The sequence below is a fragment of the Excalfactoria chinensis genome, chromosome 2 (genome assembly GCF_039878825.1).
Source record: "Excalfactoria chinensis isolate bCotChi1 chromosome 2, bCotChi1.hap2, whole genome shotgun sequence".
Taxonomy (NCBI): Eukaryota; Metazoa; Chordata; class Aves; order Galliformes; family Phasianidae; genus Excalfactoria; species Excalfactoria chinensis.
The window spans coordinates 121,204,063-121,229,563 of NC_092826.1; the positions used below are offsets into that span (position 1 = coordinate 121,204,063).

At 37.6% G+C, this 25,501-nt stretch overlaps 1 protein-coding gene across 4 annotated transcripts; it reads right to left on the minus strand.

Moving 5' to 3' along the window:
- Positions 1-386: 386 nt before the first annotated feature.
- On the minus strand, positions 387-25,449 carry CFAP69 (cilia and flagella associated protein 69). 4 transcript variants are annotated; one of them, XM_072328953.1, is made up of 23 exons: positions 25,268-25,449; positions 25,055-25,117; positions 23,694-23,759; positions 22,677-22,786; positions 20,678-20,754; positions 19,184-19,282; positions 16,997-17,146; positions 16,712-16,889; positions 15,922-16,045; positions 14,173-14,221; positions 13,956-14,077; positions 13,265-13,481; positions 12,645-12,809; positions 11,754-11,872; positions 11,224-11,342; positions 9,930-10,011; positions 8,783-8,975; positions 8,008-8,145; positions 5,757-5,833; positions 4,574-4,768; positions 3,507-3,593; positions 2,476-2,580; positions 387-1,413 (listed from the first exon to the last, which is right to left on the minus strand). In XM_072328953.1, the coding sequence occupies exons 1-23, from the start codon at positions 25,412-25,414 to the stop codon at positions 1,279-1,281; spliced, it is 2,817 nt and encodes a 938-aa protein (XP_072185054.1). In that variant the 5' UTR covers positions 25,415-25,449; the 3' UTR covers positions 387-1,278. The 4 variants fall into 4 exon arrangements, with proteins under 4 accessions (XP_072185054.1, XP_072185052.1, XP_072185055.1 ...); XM_072328951.1 differs by having other exon boundaries at positions 11,224-11,345; XM_072328954.1 differs by lacking the exons at positions 22,677-22,786; positions 23,694-23,759 and having other exon boundaries at positions 11,224-11,345; positions 25,268-25,405.
- Between the last annotated feature and the right edge of the window lie 52 nt (positions 25,450-25,501).

The window sequence follows — 25,501 nt, forward strand, 5'->3', positions numbered from 1 at the left end:
AAAGCACAGCATTTCCTGTAGATGCTTAGACAAATCAATTGGTGTGGTTCAACTTTCTTTTTGATGTTAATTTTGATGGAAACCCAATATATTTTTATACATTAAGCAACTGAGAAAATGTCCACATGCGTATTTTATAAACTGTGTTGTAAGTACAATCAACTTTAGTTGTAAGAATTGCAAAGAAGAGTGATGCCAAGCTGAAGGGAATGTTTATGTTCATTGTAATGTCTTGTGCAGCCTAAGCTTTGTATTTTATCACTGCTTGGACTAGGCTACGGATTAATTAAAATATTTTTCTATGCAGCAAGGTCTGTATAATAGTCATTTCCTTGCCTATTAATACGTTATTCGCAGAAACACCATTACACTGCTTTAAGAAGGATACTTTGCATGAGACTGTTCTTTAATTACACATTCATACAGGTAAGGAAGGGAATGCAATCCATCCCTGTCACAGCAGGAAACACCACGTCCGAGGAGACTCATGAGTGAAATGGTTTGAAAGTGCAAGACGCTTGAGAACAGTTCACAACAAAAGAAACCATCCAGCCTGGCAAAACTAATTCAAGGAGCTTAACCATCTCGTGAGCACAGCATGGCTATGGTGAAACAGATTTCTTATTGGAGGGAACATGGGTAATAAAACCCATGAAATAAATAGAGTTGAATAACCAGTTAAAGAATGGTGAGCAATCTACAAAGTACAAAACATTTCAGCTAGTCTCCCTAACAGACCTAGAGAAACCATTGGCACAGATATGCCTGTTAGTGAGCCTTTAGCTCAAGTCCCAGTGCTAAAGGCAGTAATTCAGGAAACAAAATGGACCGGAACAAACACCATGTGGGTACTTTATCCAGTATGTCATCCAGGAAAATGAAATGCTGGGTATATTTACGTGAAGGTTCATCACCCTGCTCAAAGAAAGAGATACGTAAACTGCAGTGTGTTGTGTGCGTCAACAGAAGATGGAAATCCAAACTGTAGAACTGCTGACAGGGGATCAGGGCAACCTGACACTAACAGACAAAATCTTTAGACTCAACATGCCTTTGTACTATGCTATATAGGATATTTTATTAGTATGTCATCCCCATGTTTGCATTAGTTATAAAAAATATTTTACTCTCAAGATGTTCTATGCCATTTAGCAAAACTATACGAAATGTTTCATCTGTACCTAAAATACACACGCAGTTAACTTAAATATTAACAGCACTGCTCAGAACACTATTTACCCTACAAGTGCCTAATCTTTCTTGGCTGAGTCCAACGTGTTAACTCTTTTTGTTCTTGCTTAAGGTTTCTTCAGAAAACGATATCCTTTTAGGAGGGAGGCCTGTAGCAGCCAGTGGTCCTTCAACTAAATGATAAGGTGTACTTTCAACTGTTACTAAGCGACCAGATCCAACCTGAAAAGCAAAATAAATGCATTGCTTGACATCCACGTTAGTATTTCAAAGATGAGACTTAAACCATGAACTGGTCTTTGAAAATACTATTCAGAAGGCGGAGATGCATGCTGGAATTTCCTAGGTCTGCTCAAATCATTCTTTATACTAAATTCACAAATTGTTCCCATCAACACAATGGAAAAAACAGAGTGGTTTTATAACTTTATATACTCTGCTATTCTGCTTTCATGCTTGATGTTACTAATAGAAGAAAAGAACACCAAGACTTTATTACAACAGAAGTTTGTTGTGCAGTGCTATTTGGATTTGTACATTATATCAGCCACAGGTTTTTGCTATGTATTCATACTTAAAAATGAAAAAAAAAGTAGAACCTGTTTCTCTGAATGCAATTGCCTGTATCTGAAAGAGACGTGCTGCTTCCAGATTCATTAATACTCTTTATACTGAATAGGTTTGTGTCTTTGAGGAAAAATCCTTGGGTGACACCTCTATCTTCCAGCCATGACCTACTGAAACAGACAGTGCCGCGCCTTGAGTGTGCGTGGCTAATTTGTCTGGTAACTTGACTTTGACTGGTTTGCACCAACCATCTTTGCTTCATTTTCATCTCTTACTACTGAAGATGTTTGGCAAAGAGAAGGAAAGAGGATTTTTCCACAAAAACAAACTGCCAGCAATATTTGACATTCGCAACATTTCTAAGCAATGCAGACAAGGAATTTCACCTGGTGTTGGTGATACGTTCGTTTTCCTAAAACACTCCTGCAAAATGATTGCCTGCTTCCTTGCTTTTATCTACAGTTATTGCAATATTGACTACAGAACTGTAAGAATATTTTTCTTGTTAAATTCTCTCCCTCCAAAGAAATGAATTAATTTTATCTTGAAGCCCAAAATGAAACCTAACAATGTGTTTCTCTCTACTAGCAATTTTCAGAACGTCCCTGTTTATATCTACATACTCCAGATGCTTTCTGCAAAATATTGCTGATTAAAAGTCTTCTTTATATATGCATGTAACTACATGTATTCCATCCTACATCCTGTGTTACTTACTGTTGTGCCCAGGCCTTTAATATCCGTAGAATGGACAGATCCATTTTGAGTCTTTAATTTAGATTTGGAAGCCTCTATTGATTTTTCCTGAAGCCTTTTTGCTTTCTAGAGATAGTCAGGGGAAAAAAAAAAAAAAGAAAAAAAAAAAAGGTAAAATTGTTTTAATCAGAATGAATTGTATTATTTGCATCTGCAAGAAAATACACAAACAAAATGACAAAAAATGAGGTAAAAATCTGTTGGCCTTTCATTTCAATACTCTCCCTCTGGTTTGCAACCCTCTTGTACTGAGGATGTGAAAACAGAATAAAGTGATGCGGTTTCACAGTGACCAGAAGCAAATAATCATTTCCTGGATCTTGTAGGCCTTAATCAGAATTCTGACTGCAGCTTGATGTGCTGTTAGCCTTTATCACCACAAGAGCACACTGTTGCCTTTTGTTTTGTATGTCATCTCCCATGATTTCCATATACTACATATTTACACATCAGACCCATGGCTGTACTGAGCCACAAAAGCTTTTATACATCCCAAAAGCAAGATATCACATTTTATTTTCCTGAATTTCATGAAGTTGGAGCCAGTCCTTCCTTCAAGATTGTCAAGAGCTTTCTGAATGGCAGCCCTCCTCACAGCATGTGGATTGTTTCATCCAGCTTGGTGTTATGCATGAAAGTGAGAAGACTGCATGCTTATCTAATATCCGAGTCACTAATGAGAATGTTACAGCATTACTGTCCTGTATATAGATATATATACACAAATACATGTACATATGAGTATATATATATATACACCTATTACCATAAACCACGATAGTCTATAATCAGAACAGTGGAAGTACCAAGGACTTTATTGCTCTGCCAATACAGTTTACAGTTCATTCCTCTAAGTTTGTGTGAACACAGTATTAACTGCATCTTCTACTTGAATAACTTCATCAATCATTAAGAGAAGCGTTAGGAACTTCCCAATTATTATAACTACACTATGAATGCACATTTTGCTCCACCACTCAGATTTTTTTTACCTTCAGGGCTTCATAGTTCGATGTCCGAGTTAAGAAATCTTCCCAAGATTTCTTTGCCATTTCTTTCTGCTTATGGACAGCACGAATCTGTAATATAAAGGAGATGAACAAAATACAACACAATCCTCTTTCCATGAGCTTTCCTCAATTCTTTGCTTGCGCTGTTAAGACAGTACAACCATGTCCCTTTATATCACCTTAGCTCATCCCACTCACCTGAATGTGAATGACAATGCTGTAGAGATACATTTGTCCTTTAAAGAATTCAGGTATGTACCCCCATAAAAAAACAACAGCAACAAAAACAAAGCTTACCTTCACTGCTGCAAGATAATTTTCCCTTTTGTTTTCTAACACAGATACTGGAAGAGCCCCACATCTTTCATGACTATTTTTGTACACTTAGTCTTAAATGATGAATAACGGAGATGGCATCAATTCTGGCGACAGAACTGCATGCATGAGAATGCATGCCATTCCCTCCAAAACACAACCATGAGATTTAAGACATCTGGTCCAACTGGTCTTACTTCTCAGAAGGGAGGAGGGGATGAGATAGGAGAAAAGCAACAATGCCTAATGCTTGCCTTATAACCAAAGGTGGACAATGTTTACAACTGCTTGCTTTCAGGATGCGAGGAAGAACAAAGCCCCACTTTATGAAGTAATGAAGCCTTGTGGGCCTTCAGCCAGAGGAGTTTAAAACAGAGACATTTCATTTTAAGAAACAGACATGTTAACAATAGGTACTTCAAATTGTTATCTGCTACAGACAGGTGCAACTTTGGCAGTACCAAAATTAGCATTTCTCATCATACCGTTGCTGATACACCACTGATAACACTGCTTCATTTTTTTCACGTTACTCTTTAAATAGTGAAAAACTTATACAGACAGAGAGAACTGGGGTTAATTGCTTTAATTCAAATTTTACTGCTGAGATATTAGAATATCTTAAAGCAATGTATCCACTTGGGATTCTGAATGTTTTATAGTATAAAAAAAATCAACATACAAGTTGAAAAAAATCCTATGGATTTCACTTGTACAAATATTCCTTGCCTTACCTTTGTGTATGTTTTTTTTTCCTCATGGATTTCTTGGTGATGATGATTTTCCAGCACTTCCGTCTGGTAAGCAGTGACCATTTTTCCAACATTTTCGGACACCTCTGAAATAACTTTCAGGATTTCCTCATCTGAAGCAATAGGGCTGAATTCTTCTTTTAGTTCTGCACACACTTCACTCCAAACTTCTCCAACCTGCAGATGGAATACACGCAACACGCTGATATTTCTCTCTTTTTTTATTGTTGTTTAACTTCCCAAAGTTGTTACGCAAGGTTAAAGTTCAGCAACGCTATGCAAAATTCATTTAGGGTAATCTGCCCCTGAGTCCCAAATTCACTCCACAAACTGAGCAACAGGAATGCTGATAACTACAGAAGATACAGAAGCACAAGGTACCAAATTACAAGAGAGAAGAGTTGCGTCTTGATGGCTTTTTTCCCCAGCACAATCTCACACCATGTATGCTATCTGTAACATGAGATGTAAATGGAAAAGGGAATCATCAACTCAAGGCTGATAATGATCACTAGTTCCTGGACATCCCAGGCTCTCACAGACTTTGTTCCTAAGCTGAAAATTGCCATGAACTAAAGTGTCTTTTAAGCAGGATGGCCCCCACAAAAGCTGTTATCCTATTCTTGCTTCCTGTCCGCACACCACTGTGATACCTTACATTTGACAATATGGATGGGAACTGACTGTGGGTACAAGGATGGGAAAGCACAGAAAAGCCTTCATCAGAATGTGTGTTTATTGTGATCTTTAGTAGCAAAACCCATACATATGCTGACCCTGCTGCACAAAGAAGCAGGCCTGCTCTTCAGTCCCTCCTCAGATCCTTACCCCACTCCTGGCCCAACCCTATTTCTTGAGCTGGCAAGCAGTTAAAACTACTTTTATTTTCCTGAGTTACTCTTAATTAGCATTGTTTTCTTGTCTGGTTCACTATGCAAACACAAATATTTGTAGATAGAAAAGAAGAGCCAGGAAATGCTGGAATGACAGAGGTGGGATAGTTTCCTTTAATGCCAAATAGCAGTTTATGCTTTTTATAAAGCAACAGGTGACTTATGACATAGGTTACAGCTTGTGGAGGGTTATTTCTTTCTCATATCCTGAGATAATTTGCTATTCTTGCAAACATACATTCAGGAGAAATATTTTCTTCCACAATACTCACCTTAAAGTCAATATACCGCCGTATGATAGCAAGTGTGACAAAATCCTTAGCAGACAAACCAGGCAAATTTTCAAAACCTAAAGGAATATTAATAAAGGAATATTAATCATCTCAGTAGTGACAGCATGGTTAATTCATCCTCAAATATAACAGTCTAAAAAAAGACACCACCTTATTTATATATAATCACATGCAAAACCTTCATCACAAGTACATCAGTAAGTCCCTCTTCCAATCCTGGAGCAGGATTTAGGTGATAAAACCCCTATTTCTTCAAATTCACTCCATAGTAACTCTTCACTCCAGTGACCTTCCAATTGCTTGTAAAGCCAGGATAGTTCTGCATTTGCTGTTTCTTTACTTCGGGTTTTTTATTTTTGCGAGCTTGATTTTCAATTAAGGCAGACAAACAGTTGAGTCTACAGATCACAGTCTCTCAAGAAGCGTTTTAGTACAGAGTTTGCTTTAGCTGTGAAATATCCCACAGGAGAATGGTACTACAGGATCTCCAACACCTTGTTTCAAAGCTGAGTAATGAAGCAAATCTCTACCTCATGAACTTGAGCATAGTACATCCATCTTAAAAATACATTTTTAACAATCTGTGTGAAGGAATAAGGAAGAGTAGTATGGTTGCTGGGACTGTGTCTCATATTTTTTTGTATGCTGAATGTTTATTCCACTCCGTGCTTTAAAAAGCTATTTCTACATAGCCTATGAAAGCTATTTCTACATTTCAACACACTATCTGTGTGATCACTGGAAACACAGCATCTGTTTATTATAGCATAATTACATCATGTTTTGAAGTTAAGAAATTTCATAAATAAAGATCAATTAACACTGGGACCACTCTGTTACGGGCTATTGTGAAGTATAACTACACTCAGAAAAAGATGGTAGAAAAGGACCATAGGAATTCTTTTCAGTTCTTCCACATCGTTTCAGAACTTCACAGGAAAGGTTAAAAAGTACATAAGTAACATAGGAGATATGTATAAATACAGAAAAAGCTGGAACAAAATCTCATGCCTTTTTGACTTAATAAAGAGTTCAGCTGTGATGATCCAAGCTTAATATAATTAACGCTAATAAGAAGTTTTAAAACGGAGAAAGAATTGGCTATAGTTTGTTAGAGAAACTGAAGATGTTTTCAAACCAGCTGGTTCCTAGGGCAACCAGGGAACTGGATGAAGCAGTCTCAGAACTATCACTTGCTATCATTGAACCCGCTGAGGACAGACTTGAAAAGAACCAATATAATGTCTATCTTTAAAAAGAAAAAATTAGAAGACAAAGAACAGCGGTTAAATACGGCTTGTGTAGCTAAATGCTAACAGTGGAAACTTTAACATCCATCATGAAGCAGTAAAAAAAGACCATGTCATTCTGCCTAGTTTTTTTTTTGTACAACCATGCAAGAAGGCTTATCAAGCATCTGAACTTCAGATTAGGTTTTTAGACAAAGGTGTAATAACTATTCAGTGGGCAAACAACACGTAATTAGAAGAGAGTACAGCAAATTGAAGCCAAAGATTAGAATGCGAATTAAAATAGCCAGCTTGAAAAATTATTTTAAAAACACAGACTGTAATTCAATATGGACAAATGCAAAATTCTGAATGCAGAAATAGTCAGCTGCTCAGATCCAGATGTTAGATGACCGGAGGCTGTACAAGATCATAATATCAAGTGAGGAAATGCCATTGTGACAATAGCAGTTGTTATATTAATGCCAGTATGGTTATTTGCAGGATGAGAAATATACTTCTATTTGGCTGTGAGGCTTCTGCTGGAGTGAGTTCAGTTTTGGGACATGACAGAAGAATGTGAACCAATTGAAAAGACTCACGAAAAAAAAAAGATGAAAATAATTAGAGGCTATTCTAGAAAATGAGAACCGGGGTAAAGGCTGCAGAATGTAGTATTTCTAGCGATGTGTAAAGAGTTAATAGACGTGAAAGATACCATGTGCAGGAAAACAAATGACTGAACATTTTGATGAAACTTTAGATTTGATTCTAGGAAAGCTTACTAATGGTAAGGGCAGCAAAACATCTCGCAATCCCCATCAAAAGAGGCTTCTAAGAAGAGGATGAGCAAGCATCTAATAGTAACAGACTACTGATGATGCATCTCAAGTTTCCTTTCTTTTTTTTTTTTTGTTTTAACAGAGACTTGATCGACTGCCAGTGAACAAGTTTTGTTTAATGACAAATAGGGCACTGAGAAGGCAATTCAGTTGTCTTACCTAGCTTGCACAGCAATGAGTAAAGTTTTGCCCGTATGTTTTCTGAAATCTCCACGACGGCAAAGCTGGGACAGCCGGAAGGCACAGGGGTGACCTCCTGCTCTTTCTGGAAGCTGCCAGCAATGGGTCTCTTCACATCTAAACATTTCAAAATGTAATAAACAAAAAGCTCAACAAACAGTTGAAGAGTGAAGAGGCAGTTTGGGCAGTATGTCCCCAAAGCTATTAAAATTAGAGGAAATGCTAACTTTGTAATGAAAAAGGGGGGGAAAAAAAGCTTCACGCATCTTTGGCATGCATGATTTTTGACATGATCTGTTCTGTGATACCTCCTCCAAAAGAAGGCAGTTCTCTATTACATTGTGGACAAGAGATAAAACATTTCAACAGTCTGCCCAGAAACGTGGGCCACATTTATTAATTAGCGCGAGTGATATCATGGTGCTCTCCTTGTTTATTTTTATAATACATGAAGAAACAGACTGTCATTTTTTGGAAGAAATTAAATAATTTTCCAGCGTTAGAAAACCAGTTTAAAGTACTTGAAATGGTTCGTTTTCCCCAGCTAATGTAGGAAGTGCCATCTAGCGGCCAGACTCCAATAAAACATAAATGAAGTATTCTGGCTTTGGTGAGAACTGCAGCATAAAGCCATAAATATTACAAGTTTACTCTCATTATGATCCTGGCATCAAAAGCAAATACATTTTATTTATTTATTTATTACGTGAGCAGCTTCCCTGGCTCACAGTTACACATCTATCACAAAACGTACCAGCAATCCTTCCATATCGATCACGTTGGACTCCCAGGTCCAGTTCCACCTGTCTCCAGAGCTGTATTAGCAGTTTAGCTGCTGTTTGATCGTTCTCCCCCCGCCAGGTATTGATGTGCATAACAGTTTTGGTATTGTCACAAAACTCACTGAGGATCCCAAGAATTATATTGCACAGGTTTTTTTGCTTTAACTTGGTGAAGAGAAATAGAAAAAAATGTTTCAATTTGTCATAGCACAATATTAATCTACATTCAAACTTAAAAAACAAACAAACAAACAAACAAACAGAGGAGTTCTGTAATATGTAATTGAGTAACTTGAAGCTTTTAATCACAGATATGCACCCCCCTCCCCCCCAAAAAAAGAAAAAAGGTGTCTAAACTTTCAGTCTTTCATGATTCTTGCCATGCAAAGTTCCATAAATCGAAGAATGTGACGGGGAATTTGTGTAGGACCACGTGAGATGCCTGTGTGTCAAATTACTTAATAGGTGCCTCCAGGCTCACATGCAGATGAATTATTGTATTTGATGATGTGCTACTACCAAGATTTATTTTCATAAGAAACAGACTCAGAAGGCAAAGGCTGAGCAGTACCGTGGAAGATCTCTTTTCTTCTGTGGCCAGATCTCTGAGCAGCAGAAAAGGGTCTTCAGCTTTGTGAAATGCTTGAACGCTAGTGCCAGATGCAAGCCACAGATCCATAACAGTAGCTATTACACTACTTGTAGCTGTTTTGTTGCATGCACAAAATAACTTCAAACATCAAAACTTTTAAAGCCTTGAAGAGTATACTAACTCCTCTGCTACTAACTTCAATATCAAGAACGGAGATGCTTTTCTAAGCAGATATGTCATTCAAAATAAAGCATAGCTTGAGTTTCCTTGCAAAAAAAACCAACAAACCTTGGTAAATTTAAGACTTTGCCAACTACTTATTTAACAAAAAAGATACATGTAATATCTGTCCAGTCATGTTTCAGCATATATGCTGGAGTGCGGATTGCCTTCCTATCTCAGGGAATTACACAGGCTGGCCTTCTTGTCATTACTGCAACAGTCTTAGGAGATACCATTAAAAATACAGTTTTCCATGTTCTTTTACTACTCTTTTATTTTGTAATAAAAATAATTACAATTCCTACCGCCAGCAAATCCAGGAGGAAAAAAATGCCCTGTTGTTCTAGAAAATAGTTCTCAGCAATGTAGCATCCGATGACACAGGACCTTAAACAGAAAAAATTTCAACATGTAGGAACATTCTTATGTTTTAGAGCATTCTACAAATATTTCATTTATTTTACCAAATTACATAAAATTTTTTAGTATTCAATAAGCTTAATACCTTCAGGGAGGAGAAGAAATGATTTTCATACACTTGCCCTTGTGTATTTTCATTTACACTGTATAATTAAATGGAACCTACTTCACCACAATTTCTTTTCCTGTAGGTGGCACACCTTCCTCATAGCAGCCAAGAAATTCAGCAGGTTCACTACAAACTGGATTAGAATATAGATTTAAACAGTAGAAGATGCTAACGTTTAGCTACATGATACCATTGATCTGGCTCACTGCAAATCTATGTAAATATTCTGGCAGTAGAATTAAGAGAGTAAGAGACTTTCTTTGGGCAACAGGGCTGGCTTCTCCCAGCTTAAACCAATCATAAAAGCAGCACTCACGATGTTACTGCTGTCTCCAATAATCTTCAGATTTCAGGATTAATGCAGAGGCTGAAGGGTTTGCCTGCATCACTGAGCTGTCTGTTCTCCCAGACAATGATACTATTTAGCCTTCTGCATATTTATCAAACTCAGACTTCAAACAGATTAACTTCGGTTTATCTGTGTCTCTGATAGCAATTCTTGAAAAACTTCCAGTCCAATACAGGCAGTATAGGTGGTTAGCAAACAATTTTTTGCTAACAATGGTCTGTAATCAACTTGTGTTTACTCTTCTCAAGTAATTTAGAGACTCCAATCAGAAACTTCTTTTCTAGAAAGTTTCAGGTAGCTCTGCACTGAAATGTCAGGTCGTCTCTGGAGGCATTCAAGGCAAGGTTGGATGTGGCCCTGGGCAGCCTGATCTGATGGCTGGTGACACTGCCTGTGGCAGGGGGGTTGAAACCAGATGATCATTGTGGTCCTTGTCAACCCAGGCCATTCTATGATGCTATGAGGTCATCCTGTGCAGGGAGTTATACTGCTGTGTAGGGAAGCAGGGAATTAGATCGTCACACTGTGCCCCTGTCTAAGTAATCTGTGCAAAATATCTGTTATTTTTGTATTCTTTTTTAATTAGTTGAGCATTAATTTTTACATGTTTTAAATGGAAGAAGGACCCATACGTGCAGAGGAAGGTCATAATATTGCAAATGAAAAATCCACGAGCTGCTATTTTTAACAGCTGACACTGCTAAAATACTTCTTTACTAACCACAAGCAGTCCAGTGCACTGAAAAGGAGACGATTGTGGCCCAATCCACTGTGCAGCTTCTTTGGATCCATCTGAATGAATGAGATAAGTAAATCCACTCCTTCATGGTGGAAGAGTTCCTGCTAAAAATAATTAAAGCAATATTTTTCCGAAATAATATTTACTAAATAGCTACGCATAAGAAAATCCAAAGAAAATTTAAAATTTAAAGTGTAGATATCGTAATAAATCTGGTCCCCTGCTTAGAGCAGGATATATTTCTCATAATAAACATAAGAAAACTGTTCATTTCTTCTTAACTGATAATCCCATTCTTCAACACATTTTCATATCTTCATTAAAAACATGTAAATTAGCAACTGAATAGGTGAGACACTCGCTAATGGATTTCTGAGTGATTTTATTTTTAACAGTCACTGTCACATATAGCAGTTATCAGCTCCTAGCAATGAACTACAGCTGGCGTCTGCTATTGATTTAAGAAACAAACAAACAAAATAATGTTCACGATGAGGAAGGAGGATACAGACCTTTCTGTGGACGTCATTCTCACAGAGGGCAGACAAAATAAATAATGTATTAGCCTGGATTTCCAGCAGAATGGCATCATCTTTTTGTTCCGAATTGTTTGCTGCGTACTTCAGGATATCTACAAATGAGAACATTTTACACATGTGAATGTTCTGTGTGGAAGTCAGAAATGTGATACATGAGTTATATTGCTAATTTCACTCTCGTTAAAATCTGAACATTTTCACAGAGTTTTTTTGTTTCGCTTTTGCTTCGTTTTTGTTTTCTTTCAGAGGAGCTCAATTTTCAGCTGAGGATATAAAATCTGCTGTTTCTAGGCTTTCGATTACACCATACACTGAATCCCAAACAGTCTGACCTATTTGTTCCTTTCAGTGCAATTCCTTCAGAGTACTGGAAAATTGATTATTATAAGGTAAGAATTTAAAACAGAATCGGAACTTAAAAATTACATGTAATAGTAGGAATGTGTTACTGGAAAAAAAAAAAAAAAAAAGCCTACATCACAGGAACAATGGTTACGCAGCTTTATACTGGTTTTAATCTTTATAATGTTATTTACATAAAAATACACTGGCTTTGATTTTCCTTTATTCTTAAGAGGAGTTGTGAAAAGTCACAGTGCAACAAGATTTAGGTAGAACCAGACTCACAACAGGATTCCCTACAGACAGTGCAAATAATGTGCAACAAACGTGGTGTAATGACAGAGAAAGAATATGGTCAGCATTAATTCAATTAAAAATCAAATTACTTTTAGTATTTAAGGTGTACACATCTAAGGGTGCTACTAAGCAGTAACACACTAAAAACACATTGTATGAAAAGGTGTGAAAATTCCCAGTGTCTAAAGAAATATACAACTGCAAGCAATAAAAACATCGCTTTACCCAGAAGCTGGCTAATCGCTCCCTGGTCACACAGATTAAGGTTCACAGCATCATCATAAAGGGATACAACAGATTTCAGCACTCTCAGACTGTAGCGCATTTGTGCAAGTTTGTTGCCACGACCACCTGTTCCATGGAAACTGTTCCCCTGACCAAAGAAAGGATCTGTGGAGCAAACATAAAGAGTATTTTCTTTGGCAGACAATGTGTGTCCATAACAATAATGTTCCCAGAATTTTCCATAAATAAAAAGAAGGCCTTGCCAGTGCATGTAAGCTAAAACAAGCAAAAATATCTTACTGCTAAAAAAAGCTTCTTGATTGAAATAACTTATTAAGAAGCCATTCTGTCAAGGGCTATACTATATGCAAAAGAAAAGTTTGATTTTGATTAACATTGAAAATTATTACAGAATTCTTCTTTTTTTTTTAATTATTATTTTTAATTTTTACTTTATTAGGTTAATAAGCAGTTTCCAAAACTTAAAATATGACATATGTAAAAAAAGAATCACTTCAGCATCACAAGTTTTCCATTTTTCCTTCCTGCCAAAGAAATCAAGGCCAGGTGAGCTGTGTGCTGAGGTTACTGTAGTACAAAAGCCATGAACATCTACTGACCTTGACCTATACACCATTCTAGGAACACAAGGAGAAGAGTATTTGCTTGGCAAGACAAGTATTTATCAACTAACAAGGGAGCCACTGAAGCTAAAATGGCAATCGCATGAAGCTGTAATTCCTCATATTGGGCAGCAGACCAGTCATGAAATCCAGGCTTTTTATGTGGTTTTACATAATACAGCAAAGCTGGGATCACATCATTTTCACTGAGAAGCTGCAGATTCAAAAAAGAAAGAGACAGCTTACAGGTTTCACATGCAAATAAGAAACATCATTACAGTTTGCTTTATCCATCCTACACTAGGAAAATTATTTTTTATTGGGAAAGGATGTCAGGAACAGCACAAGTACAGACAAGCTGTGTTTATACTCTAGCATTCCCAAAGTCTGTGGTTTGTATAACTTTATTATGCTCTTCAATTGTATCTCAAAAATGCTTTGCAGTCACTTGTCAGCTCATTTTTCTTGCATGGTCTAGGTTTGCAGCTTCTCTAAAACAAAGCACATGCTGCTTTCAAACAGCAGACTTGGTTTGGAGCTACATATGGTGTGTAGTTTTGAATTCTTGATCTAGAAAACAGTTAGCTTCAGTTTACTGGACAATATCAGATGAACAGATAAATAGGAATCAGGATTTATTTATTTATTCATTTTTACTTGCTGTATCTTCTGTTATCTTAGAACTTACCTGTAGAGCATGCGGGTCTTTAGAAAAGATCCCTATAATGTTAAACAATAACTTCTTCATCTCAAAGTCTTCACAAGAGTAGGTAAATTTAAGACCTTTTAACAAGGGATTGGGAATTTTGACTGCGAAGGAAATTGATACGTTAATAGATACATTATGTCAAAATTTCAATTAAAAGAAAAAAAACACTGTAATTACACAGTATGAAATCTCTTACCTTCAGTAAACGTTGCAAGTACTATTAACAGCACTGTAAATCCACTTTCCTAGTAGACATTCAAAATAAACATATTAATTGAAATAAATTGATGTAAAATTAAAATGGAGCATTTAATTTTGTTATCTTTTTTTCTTCAGAACATGGAATTTAATGTATTCTATAGCAAAATACATAATTTTATCAAAGAGTTCAATTTAGACACTGTACAATACTCATTAACTATAGGGCTAAGTGTACAATTCTTTAAACCCATGTCTCACCCAGTGCAAATCTGAACTTGTATGGGGAAGTCCGAAGCACCTGTACTCACTATACTCACTACTGCAATCTACCACACAAGAAAACAGCATTCACAGTACTGTGAAGGTGTGGTTTTATTTTTTTTTTCAGAATACATTTGTGCACACAGAACTTCGTACATCAAGATCACCACAACATACAACTTCAGCTTCAGTGTTTTACAAGTAAGCTTATGAAAACTGCACGTATGAGCAACTTGCATTTACAAATACCACATTGCCTACCAGACCACCAGGAGGATAATTATGTCCCGTTTAACAGAGGACAACAGGGGTTGTCCACAGAGCGTACTAGAGACAAAAGAGCCATTTCTGAAATGACTGGAAGCCATGTAAATGCAGTTAGTAGGATGCTGCTCTTAAACAAAAAAGCACAATAACTTGGCCTCGGCCCTCAGGCAAACTCATCACCGGGCCTTCCACCAGCACACAGTGTGAGCAGAGATCGCACTATTTATTTTTAGTACAAGGACTTAAAATGCCACGTCCTTGTTATTGTTTCTTGTAGGAAATAAAACTGCCCTATTTCTGCAGCCACGTAAACAATCTGAATTCTTTAGACATCAAATATCTTTCTGCAGTTGCATGACAGACATTCCTTAATGTGATAAGTGATAAAATGGAAAACCTGAATGAAGAATCTGTAATCTTCACAACAGACTATAAAATCTATTTGGTAACATCATCAAATAGGAAAATTCTACAGAGGTTTAGATATGAATCCCTTGAAAATAATCTTTTCTGGTACAGCCAGTTGATCAACACAGACAGTAATTTGATTACTTTGTCATTCTGTTTGTACGCCACATTTCTAAATCTCAACTGTAAATCAAGAGTAGAAGAACATTAACATCCATAAATGTTGCCTTCTATCAGATTCCTCATAAAAATTCTGCCATGAAAACATTCAGGAACAAAAGAACGAGTCATCTAATTTTTAGACAAGTCATGATAATGCATTTAGGGCTGCATTTAGGTGATCTAGTTTTAGCAGGAATTTATGTGCCTCATTAACTGGATCTGGTCAATTTTCAGCATCTTATTTAAAGGACATTTTTGGAAGACTCTTCTTACAAGGCAAAGGCACTTTGGCTGAATTTGGGCTATATGAATACAGTCGGTTGTTTTACATCTTCGGACAACAAATGAAACATAGTACAAAACTCACAGCTACAGAATGGCACATCGGAGAATATGAAGAGGAGATAACTTTTGCACATCATTAGCTAGTTTCCTAAGTACCAAATAAAGCTGATGCTAGCACACCAGACTGATGACATATAGACTTGTAATCTCTGCAATAGAAGGAATGGCAGAAAGGTTTTTGGCTTAGCTAAGCACTTGAAGACAGAGTATAACAAACAGAAATTTAACAGTGAAAATTCTGAAGTATACAATAGAAAAGGAAAGGTTATTAGTCTTAAAAACTATAATTATGAATACTTACAATCATAGATGCTGCAGAGTTTTGAGCTACTAATGTGGCAATCACCAAGAGGTCGTTCCTTAGCTGATGATCACAATGGCGGAAACCATTTATGAGCCGGTCCACAAATGCTTCCTTCAATGCACTTAAAGTGAAAAGCATTTTACTCTCTCCATATTCTAATTTTAGACAGCTCTAGGTATAAGGATCCTCATTCAGCATCATACTTTTTAAAGCCTTACTGTTCAACAATGACAATATGAAATGTATTCTTATGCATACCGCTAGAAACACAATTTAAGCATATATGCAAGGTGCACAAATGTATTTAAAAATGCATCTTCTATTGTATGTGCTATAATGACTTACTTCAATGAAAGACACAAATCATGGATGTTGTTGAACGGTTATTGAGAAGAGATGATATATTCCCAAATAGTAAAAACAGTGTAACTCACTAACAGAGAACTCATTACCTACCTACCTCAGCAGAGGATTTAGAACAAAGGCCCATATGCCATAACAGACTTTACTACTAATTTTACCACAGAATCATAGAAAGGCTTAGGTTGGAGAGGACCTTAAAGATCATCTATTTCCAACTCCCTGCCATGGGCAGTGTTGCCAGCCACTAGACCAGGCTGCCCAGGATCCCATCTGACCTGGCCCTCCAGAGATGGGGCACCCACACCTTCTCTGGGCAGCCTGTTCCAGCACCCCACCATCACTTATAATTACACAACACAATAACAGTGCTTTAGGTTTCTCCAAAATTACAAAAGTAATTCATAAAATGCTTCACTGTACTTACTGTACACACTCCAAGCTACTGAGTTCATTAACAACTTCTTCTTTTGAGGTACTTTCTAGAAGGTTCCATAGGATTTCTGATGAGCGGAACACCATCTGTCCTGAGGGATCAGTGCCATTTAGATACAAACAGAGTCTGCTGGCTGCTTGAGCCTTCATCATATGTTTGCAATTTACTCCTGAAATAATGAAAATCTGAACAATTAATTCTAAGTAGGTCACTCACTGTTCTAGAGAACAAACGATCAGGGAAGGTAAGACTGCTGAAAGAGCAATCTGTACTAACCAGAGCTGGAGAGATGCTGGAGAGCTTTAAGAACCCACAACTTCTCAGTAAGTTGATTTTCAACTAATGCTAGAGATAAAACAAGAGTTTCTGCTAATCCTCCTAATTCAGCCATCTGAATCTTATAGTTTGCACTTGTTGGCTGGTAACCTGCAGATAGAATTGGTTTTATTATAAGACAGTAAATTCAGATATTTGGTTATTTCATGAATTTTTCAACCTTTATCAAGAAAGAATTAAAATGGGAGTGGCATATTTCCCTAGATTTAGATCAATGGAAAAAAATCTAATAACACAACAGGAGCTGATTATATCTGAGTATTAACACAGTGCCTAAAACATACTCAATAGGTTCACCCTCTAGGAGACTGAAATACTATATAAACACCTAAACTGCTTTCTACAATAAGAGTGAAATGACATGTAGGGAGGGGTCTTCCTACATGCTGGTGCAGAATCTAGTTCTTTAATCTTTTCACCTGTAATTAATGCCTTCCATTATCACATTACCTAAAGCATGTGAATCCAAACTTCGATTTACATGCCTGAATTTCTAATGTATCCCTGGTCTTCCTTTTGCTCATGAATATGGGAATCCATATCACTGAATCACAGAGGAAAGGGAAACGCTGAGAATCTACATCTACACATGCTAACTTGTGAATGTAAAGTGTATCTTAAATAGTTTAAATATATATATTAAATAACATGAGATGCAGGACTAAGAAATGCAAATAATGCGCATAGTGAAAGGCAGTTTTAATTAAGTATAAACTCTCATGGGTTCTAAATTGGTATCATTTTATAAGTAAGAGATCCTTATGGACTGCTCTAGGAAAATATCAGCTCAATTTCTGAGGGACAAAAGATCAAAGGAAATATTAGCAATTATTAAAAAGTACAGTAGACAAAACAGAATAACACTGCAACACTGTCTGGCATGCCAGCATCCAGTACATTTGGCAATAGCAGCCTCCCAGCTTACGTACTAACAAGTCCAAACAGATTTGGCGTCTTGACCTGGTAAATATGTGAATAAGAGAGGATAGCGCAGACACATAAAATAAAGCACACCGAGATGAAGAATTTGATTCACAAAATCAGACTGAAATACTTTTTCTTTTAAGTGAGATAGCAATTTTTTTCCCCCTAAATCTGGAGAAGAAGAATTAAATCTCTATTTTAACATTCTATTATGTTGATTGAACTATACATAGATATACAAACAAATGCATACATAACTGCTCGTAGGACTTGGAATCTCAATTGTAAGTTAAGAACAGATTTAAATACTTCCATGCTTCCAGCACCTTGTGAGGGCTGTTGCAGTGACAGCTTCTTTAGACGTCGAGAAATAAATGACAACTATCAAGAGGGCACAGGAGCTAGTGCCACACTGTGGGAACACAGCAGGGGGCAGACTGAAGTCCAACATGCTACCTCAGCTGCACTCTGGATCCACGCTGCACCAATGCTCATCTGTAGCTTGGCCATATTACCAACCTAGTACTGTCTTCCAGCACTGATCATGTGTCCCGCTAAGAGGGGAACCATAACTGACTTTTTCTGGTAACAGACTCTGATATCATCATAAGTGTTGAAGGAATAAACAGAACTGCGTTCTGATTACAGTTTGCACATATATCCATACTACCAAAGGGTTGTGCCTGAGCTCATCTGCAACCATCACCAGCCTCTTTCTACAGATAAGTTCCATAATTTATTCACGGTCTATACTGAAATGTTTCCAAAATAGCATGATTAAAATTAGATGGGTTCAGACTTATCCCTTATGAGCATCACAAGTGAAACCAGAGTTGCTTTTCTCCAGGCTGCATATACATAGCTGAAAATTATGCTTCCTTTCTTATAAATCTGGTCCTAATTAGTCTTTTTTCCTCCATTACCCATTCTTTCCGAGAACTTGTGACTGCTTCACATTTTCTGGATACTATTTAATCCTAGTTCTATAAATGTAATAAATAATTCATTGCACATTGATGAAATAATTTAATATTTTGGGTATGTATGTCTGTAAGAATATATTAACTGCATACTCAGCAATGCTACATATTTAATGTAAGAGACGCAGTGACTAAGGTTATACAGAAAAAAATCACCTAATTAAAGGACCCATTTCAAACTGGCTATAAACACAGATTTCTTCTTGAAAACACTGTGCTTTACCTGGAAGTAGTTTTTTAGGTAGCTCCATCTTATAAAAGCTAATTATACTCTTACAGATTTGTATTCTAACTTGAGAACTTGGCACCCTCATCAAACAACCTGCCAGAAACAGAAAAACAAAATAACACACAAAGTTATTAACCGTTGTAGAAATTCACCATCATTCTATTTTCAGTACTTTGTTTTTCCTCTGGCAACAACCCCTACAAATCTTTCTACATAGCAAGCAGTTTGACTACAAAATACTCAAGGAACCAGGACCCCAACATTGAATAAGACAAAGTAGCCTTGGAGGAGTAGCATAAGTTTTATCCAGAGGTGACCTCCTCTGCTTTACGGCTACAGACCCTTATGAGACAGGATGTTATTCCAGAAGGTACTCAGGAGAAAGGTACAACACCAGGCTGCTGTCATCATGTCAGACACACTTCCAGAAGACATGATATGACACAATGGGAGCACGAAAAGCATTCCTTTTCCACAAGGTAAAAAGAAACTCTTTGAGACCTACCAGGGCCTAGCATGCATAATATAAATACAATTTCAGATTTTAGTATCTCTTTTTGGACAGGCTACTCTAAAGAGAATCTGGAATTACCTGAAACAGCCCATTCTGTTACCAAGACTTAAGAATGATTTCTTTCTCATTGATTTGAAGGACAATCTTCTTTCACTTGTGACAGGCTGACTGTGCTACCCCTGTGCTATTGGAACTACTGGTGGATATCATGCCATCCATACTATTGATGGAGCATTTTCTGCCAGGTGAACTGACAAGTCACTACTGCTTCATTCTTTACCCTTTTGATCTGCAAGACTTGCAATACTTTCTTTGAAAATCACAAATATCATATGCAAAGACATTTAACAAGATACTTTGGAACTAAGACGTCCAGTGACACTGGTAAGTAAGTTTCACACCTTTTGCTCTAAAGGTTTCTTAAAATGGATAGAAGCTTAAAGCTCAGATGCAAGACAAAGGCCAAGTCAGGAACTGCTGCTCCTAGTAAGGCACAGCATGGCATTGACTTGCTGTACTTTGCCTTTGTAGGTGATAAAACTTAGGCTTTCAGGTTTTGAAGGCAGGAGCTGAAATTTAAGAGTTACTGTTTCTAACTTCTTTATTCCATTTGGTTTCAAAGAAGAATAAAAGGAACATATTCCCCTTATCCCAGATTTCAGTGTAGTAATACACACTTTTCTCAGAACAAAAGGCAATCAAACAAGCTGCAGACAAGTTTAGTTCTTCAACTCCGCTGATAAAATTATCTCATGGCTTCTGACACTGGCAAACAGGTAACTTTAAGCTCATCTCTGAGTTAGCTGCACAGCAAAATAAGCGGTATCTAAATACTAAAAAGCACGGAGTACTGACTGAATAATCGAAAGAAATGACTTGCACTTACTACAGAAGTAACAAGCAATCGAAATTGTGATAACAATAGAGTTCATGTTATATACTGATGGCATTATGGCATCTCAGTCTACACTCACCAAGTTGTGCAATGCATTTTGAAACTGCCACAGAATAGGTTACTTCATCAGATAATCTCTTCTTTTGAAATGGCAAGCTACAAAATGAAATAAAGAAATATTACAAGCATGTTTAAAATCCTGCAGAACACTTTAATATACCATCAGAATAGCTCAACAGCTTTTTCCCTCCTTCCTTCAAACATTTTTGCAAATATGGACACATTTTGCAAGACAAGTACATTCTTTGCCACGCTGTTTCTGTGCTGAGAATTCCAGCTCTATAATACAGCAACTGCGTTTTGGCATGTATTTCACAGAGAACATTTCCATAATTCATATTTGGTACAATCAGAAATTCTCTGAATGAACAAATGTCATTTAAACGTGGAAGATGCAATCCTTGAACTGAGATACTATCAAACTATTCCAGAGTCTCACTATGAATAGATATAAGCAGACATGGAAAACAAAATCATATCCCTGGGCAAGGCCTCTAGAAATAGATGAAAATAAAACCAATAAACTGACTCAAAATAGTCCAATTACATATTCATTTTTAAAAAACAGGATATTAAGAAATATCCAATAACATTTGCAAAGTACTCGAGAATACGACATAAACACATAAGAGCTAAAAATTCTCTAAGAGTACACACTACAGTATTATGCTGAGGTCTCTGCTGCTCAGAGTGCAGAAACAGCTTTCCGGTAGGTTTACCTCTGTAAACACAGTCAGAGAAAAGGAGAGACTGAAGAATAGAATAGAATAAATGTGTGGGGTGGGGAAGGGGTGGGGAAAGAAACAGACACTGAAATAAGTGGGAAGACGGGCAAATAGCTGCAGTTACAAAAGAGTGGAAAATTCTGCTATGAGAGTTCTAGTATCAAAAAGGAACTGTTAAGTCGCAGCCCCTCCTCTAGTTAGAGGCTTTGTAGTGAATTGTGGGGAAATTTCCATAATACAAAAATTAAAGTAGAACCCAAGGGCACAATCTTACAAAATATATTTATTACATAACCCGAGTTGCTGAGCTACTACAAAAACATGAAAGCCGCTACTCACAACTACTTTCTATCAACTTTATGTCCTCATTTTTTTTTGCCATGTTTCTGCCACACAAACAAGTTAATGTACCTCCATGATGTACTTTCTCATTCTCCACTGAGTGGCAGCAAAGGAAAGCAGTATAACTGCTCTTTGAAGTAAACGATTCAGCTCAAAAACGTTACATTTATTAAAGCCAAAAGCTGAAAGAAAACTATGCAAAATCCTGTTTGAATACCCAGCTTACTCATTTACCACATGGCATAATTATTTTCCTCCTTGTTCCCAGCAATTGCAATTGAATACCTGAGTAACTAGCTACAAAAAGTCCATGAGCAACTTACAAGATCTTCAGAAGCAGGAGACAGGTATGGACAGGTATGGGTAACACCTGAACTCTATTCTACCAGTAATTTGCAGTACAGTATGACAATGAAGATGCCACAAAGTTTATAACACATGTTTGTAAAGCAATTTGAAATCCTCCAATTACCAAAACACTTCCTTTTTTGCAACATGGCTTGTCATTTACCAAAGTTTGCCTTCAGGTATTTAAGGGTCAGTTTTTTAAACTCACTGAGGAAGCTCATTTGAAACATCAAAAACACACTCAGTAAGACTTAACAGCTGAACCTCTTGAGGGCACCAGTCCCAGGATAACTTAACTCTAGGCAATGAAGCACCTTGGGGAATCTTACTTCCAAGTAAGCTGGGGCTAACTATAATACCATTTTGCATGATGTAATATGTGGCTCCACAGATACTTGGCTCCTAAATCACGTCCTTCATGCCAATAGAAAATGAAATCAAGGTAAAAACTGTTCATGAAAAGGAAGGGTGACATAATAGGTACCTTGCAGAAGCAGATGCCTTTTATTACAGGTGCCATAGGAATACAGGAGTTCTTTTACAAACTGTATGAATGTGTTAATAAGTAGTGTTTGAAATCTATAAAAGGGCTTAAATACTTACCCCCATAATTTAATAAGCTCACATACAGGTTCAATGAAAGCTTCTTCTTTATTCACTTTTTCTGCACACAGGTTAAGAATGTCCATTATTTGTGCTAAATCCTTAAGGGGCTTTCAGTTTAAAGATAAGGAAATCCAACTGTTTGTTTTGCTATGAATTAAATGAAAAGCTTGAAAACTGTGTTGTATTTCAAAGACAAAACCAAGACCAATGCTTTTAAAGCTAGAAGACTAAAACAAAGCTCATGAGTCTACACTTCAATCTTTGGAAGCAGCATTCCTTTTACAGAAGTGAAACTCCTGCAGGTCTCATTTAGCTTTCTGCTCAGCTGAACTCAATGCAAGTTCAGAACTGAGTATCGAAAAATATAGGGCAGAAACATCACAGTGTCAGATTTATCTACCTAAATTCTGTCTGAAACAGCCTTGTGGTATTTAAATCCTTTCCTATCCTAGTCCCAGGTGTAGTACTTTAGTACTTGGAGTACTAAAACTTGAGAATTTGAACCTAAGCATATATTACCAAATTTAGAGGCACATGATCAAAACTGGTCACTGGAACACAGAAGTTACTGCAAATCAACTTGCTCGTGAATACTGACTGTAAGTGCGACTCAATTATGTACTAATCTGAAAGCTAAAATCATTGTGGCAATTAACTGAACTGTATGAAATTAATCCTACTTTTTCAAATGCCCACATTTTCCCAAGTATTTCCAATTAATTCCTTCAGTTTTACTTAAAACATACAGAAGTTTCAGATTAACAGTCTTGGTTTTTCTTCAAAGACTGCAAAGCTGAGATTCCTCTACTTAATATTGTAGCAAATGAATCAAGCACCCAGGAATCTTGCTATCATAACAACCTCGGCTGTATGTGCATAAAATCAATGAAGAGAACACCCTTGGACTATCACTGCTCTTCATGTGGAAACAAGAACGGTTTGCTGAAAAGACAGAATATTATCATACATAACATACAGCAACTCCAGTATTCTACAGAGTGGCAAAAAGGATACAAGCCCATTTTCAAAAGACTTGACTACCTTCTTGAGAACTTCCAGCTGCTCATCTTCCAAATCTCTCTTAAATATAAGAATGGAAAGTAGCTTTTAATTGCAGTTTGCCTTAGAACATTAAATGATTATATTTGCCCCCTTTAATTTTAAATGAAAGTAGAAACCAGATTAAAAAGTCACAAGACGCAATGAAAAGTGCTTTGCAAGAGGATTAACTCCTTGATCAAGCTGTGAGCTCCTAATACAGAGCCTGTACTCTTGTAACTAAAGAGATTTTACAACTGCGTCTTTTGTTCTAATAACGTGTGAGCTCTTTCTACTACATTCTTTGGGATCCTGTGAGAGCATGCTACAAAAATCCAACCTGTGTTTCCCATGAGATAAACGTGTTATGTATAAATGTAGCTATAAGTAGAACTCTACCACCAGTAGGAAACAGTCTGGAAATGCAAAGTTAGAAAAGGCTATGTCAGTTTACCAGGGCATGCAGTATTCATTACAACCCTCCTGAGCACCTTCACACTGAGCCAGAGCACTGCAAATTGAGGCAGGCCAGAAAGTTATGTCAGGAGTCTACAAGCCCAGAATCCTGAGGGCATTTCATCAGAAACTCCACATTGTGCAGAGGAACAACAAACAATATCATCCAGAATATCTTTATTCAATCAGTAAGTTTATTCTATCGGTGCCAAAAGGGGGGAAAAAAAGACACAGACTAGTTCTCTGCAAGACATCAACTTAAAGGGTGCTATAAAAACACCATTCAAGGTCTTATTTGAAGAATATAAATTATTAAGCTTCCAGATCCAAGTGACTAATGGCGTAGTGAATTTAGACTGTCAAATCATTCTATGAACATCAAAGACAATCTGGAAGACTGAGATCCTGCTCTCCTGTATGCCCAGGTGGTCATATTTGCTGTTGAACATGGTGATCCTTCCCTTAACATCAGTTCCTTGGAGAAATGCTAGCAGTTAACTTGGGGGACTGGATACATTTCTGACATACTACTGTATCTATTTCCATTTTTCAGCTGAGGGCTTCAGCATTGTAAAACTCCAGATAAACCAGTAACTGCACATCCAGCTTTTGAGCGAGCATTTCTCCCTTCTGAGACAGTGCCCATGTGAAGACACATAGGGATATTTAACAGGCAAGAAACTCACAGGTGCCATTTTCTATTAAAATGACTATCTTTAGAAGAAGTGTTCTTGCACAAATAGCACAGCTTTGTGCTTTGGAGCCCTAGCCACCAGGGCAGATGGTTTCCTGGGTGCAGGTACCAACGTGGTTGTGTCAGATGCTTTTCCACACCGTTATTGCATGCTCAGCAGAAACAAAGTCTTCTCAGCTTTACTTACGTTGCTTGCATCTTCCAGCAGCTTGATGGCATGGTTCAGGTCCACCGGCCGTACCTGTGTCTCCTGAAAAAGTCACACTTCTTAGACACGGCTGTCAGACTGCGCTTGTAAGGTGCTTAGACCTTAAATATACAAGCGCCGCGTTTTTTCAACAGGAAACGACATGAGGACGCAAGGCAACGTCCGTGCGGGGCCGGACGCTGGGGAGCTCACCTGTACGACGCCCGAGGCGGCCTTGCGCCGCTCCTCGCCGCAGCGAGAGGGGCCGAGGGCCGGGGACAGCCCCGGGGAGCGGGCGGGGGAACGGGCGGGGGTGCGGGAGTGCGGCCGTGCGCCGGGGGGCTCGGCCAGGGAGGCCATGGAGCCGACTTGCCACCCTCCCGCCGCGGCGCGGCCTCCGCTGTTGCCATGGGAGCGGAGCGGCACCGCCTCCCGGCGCACAGGACA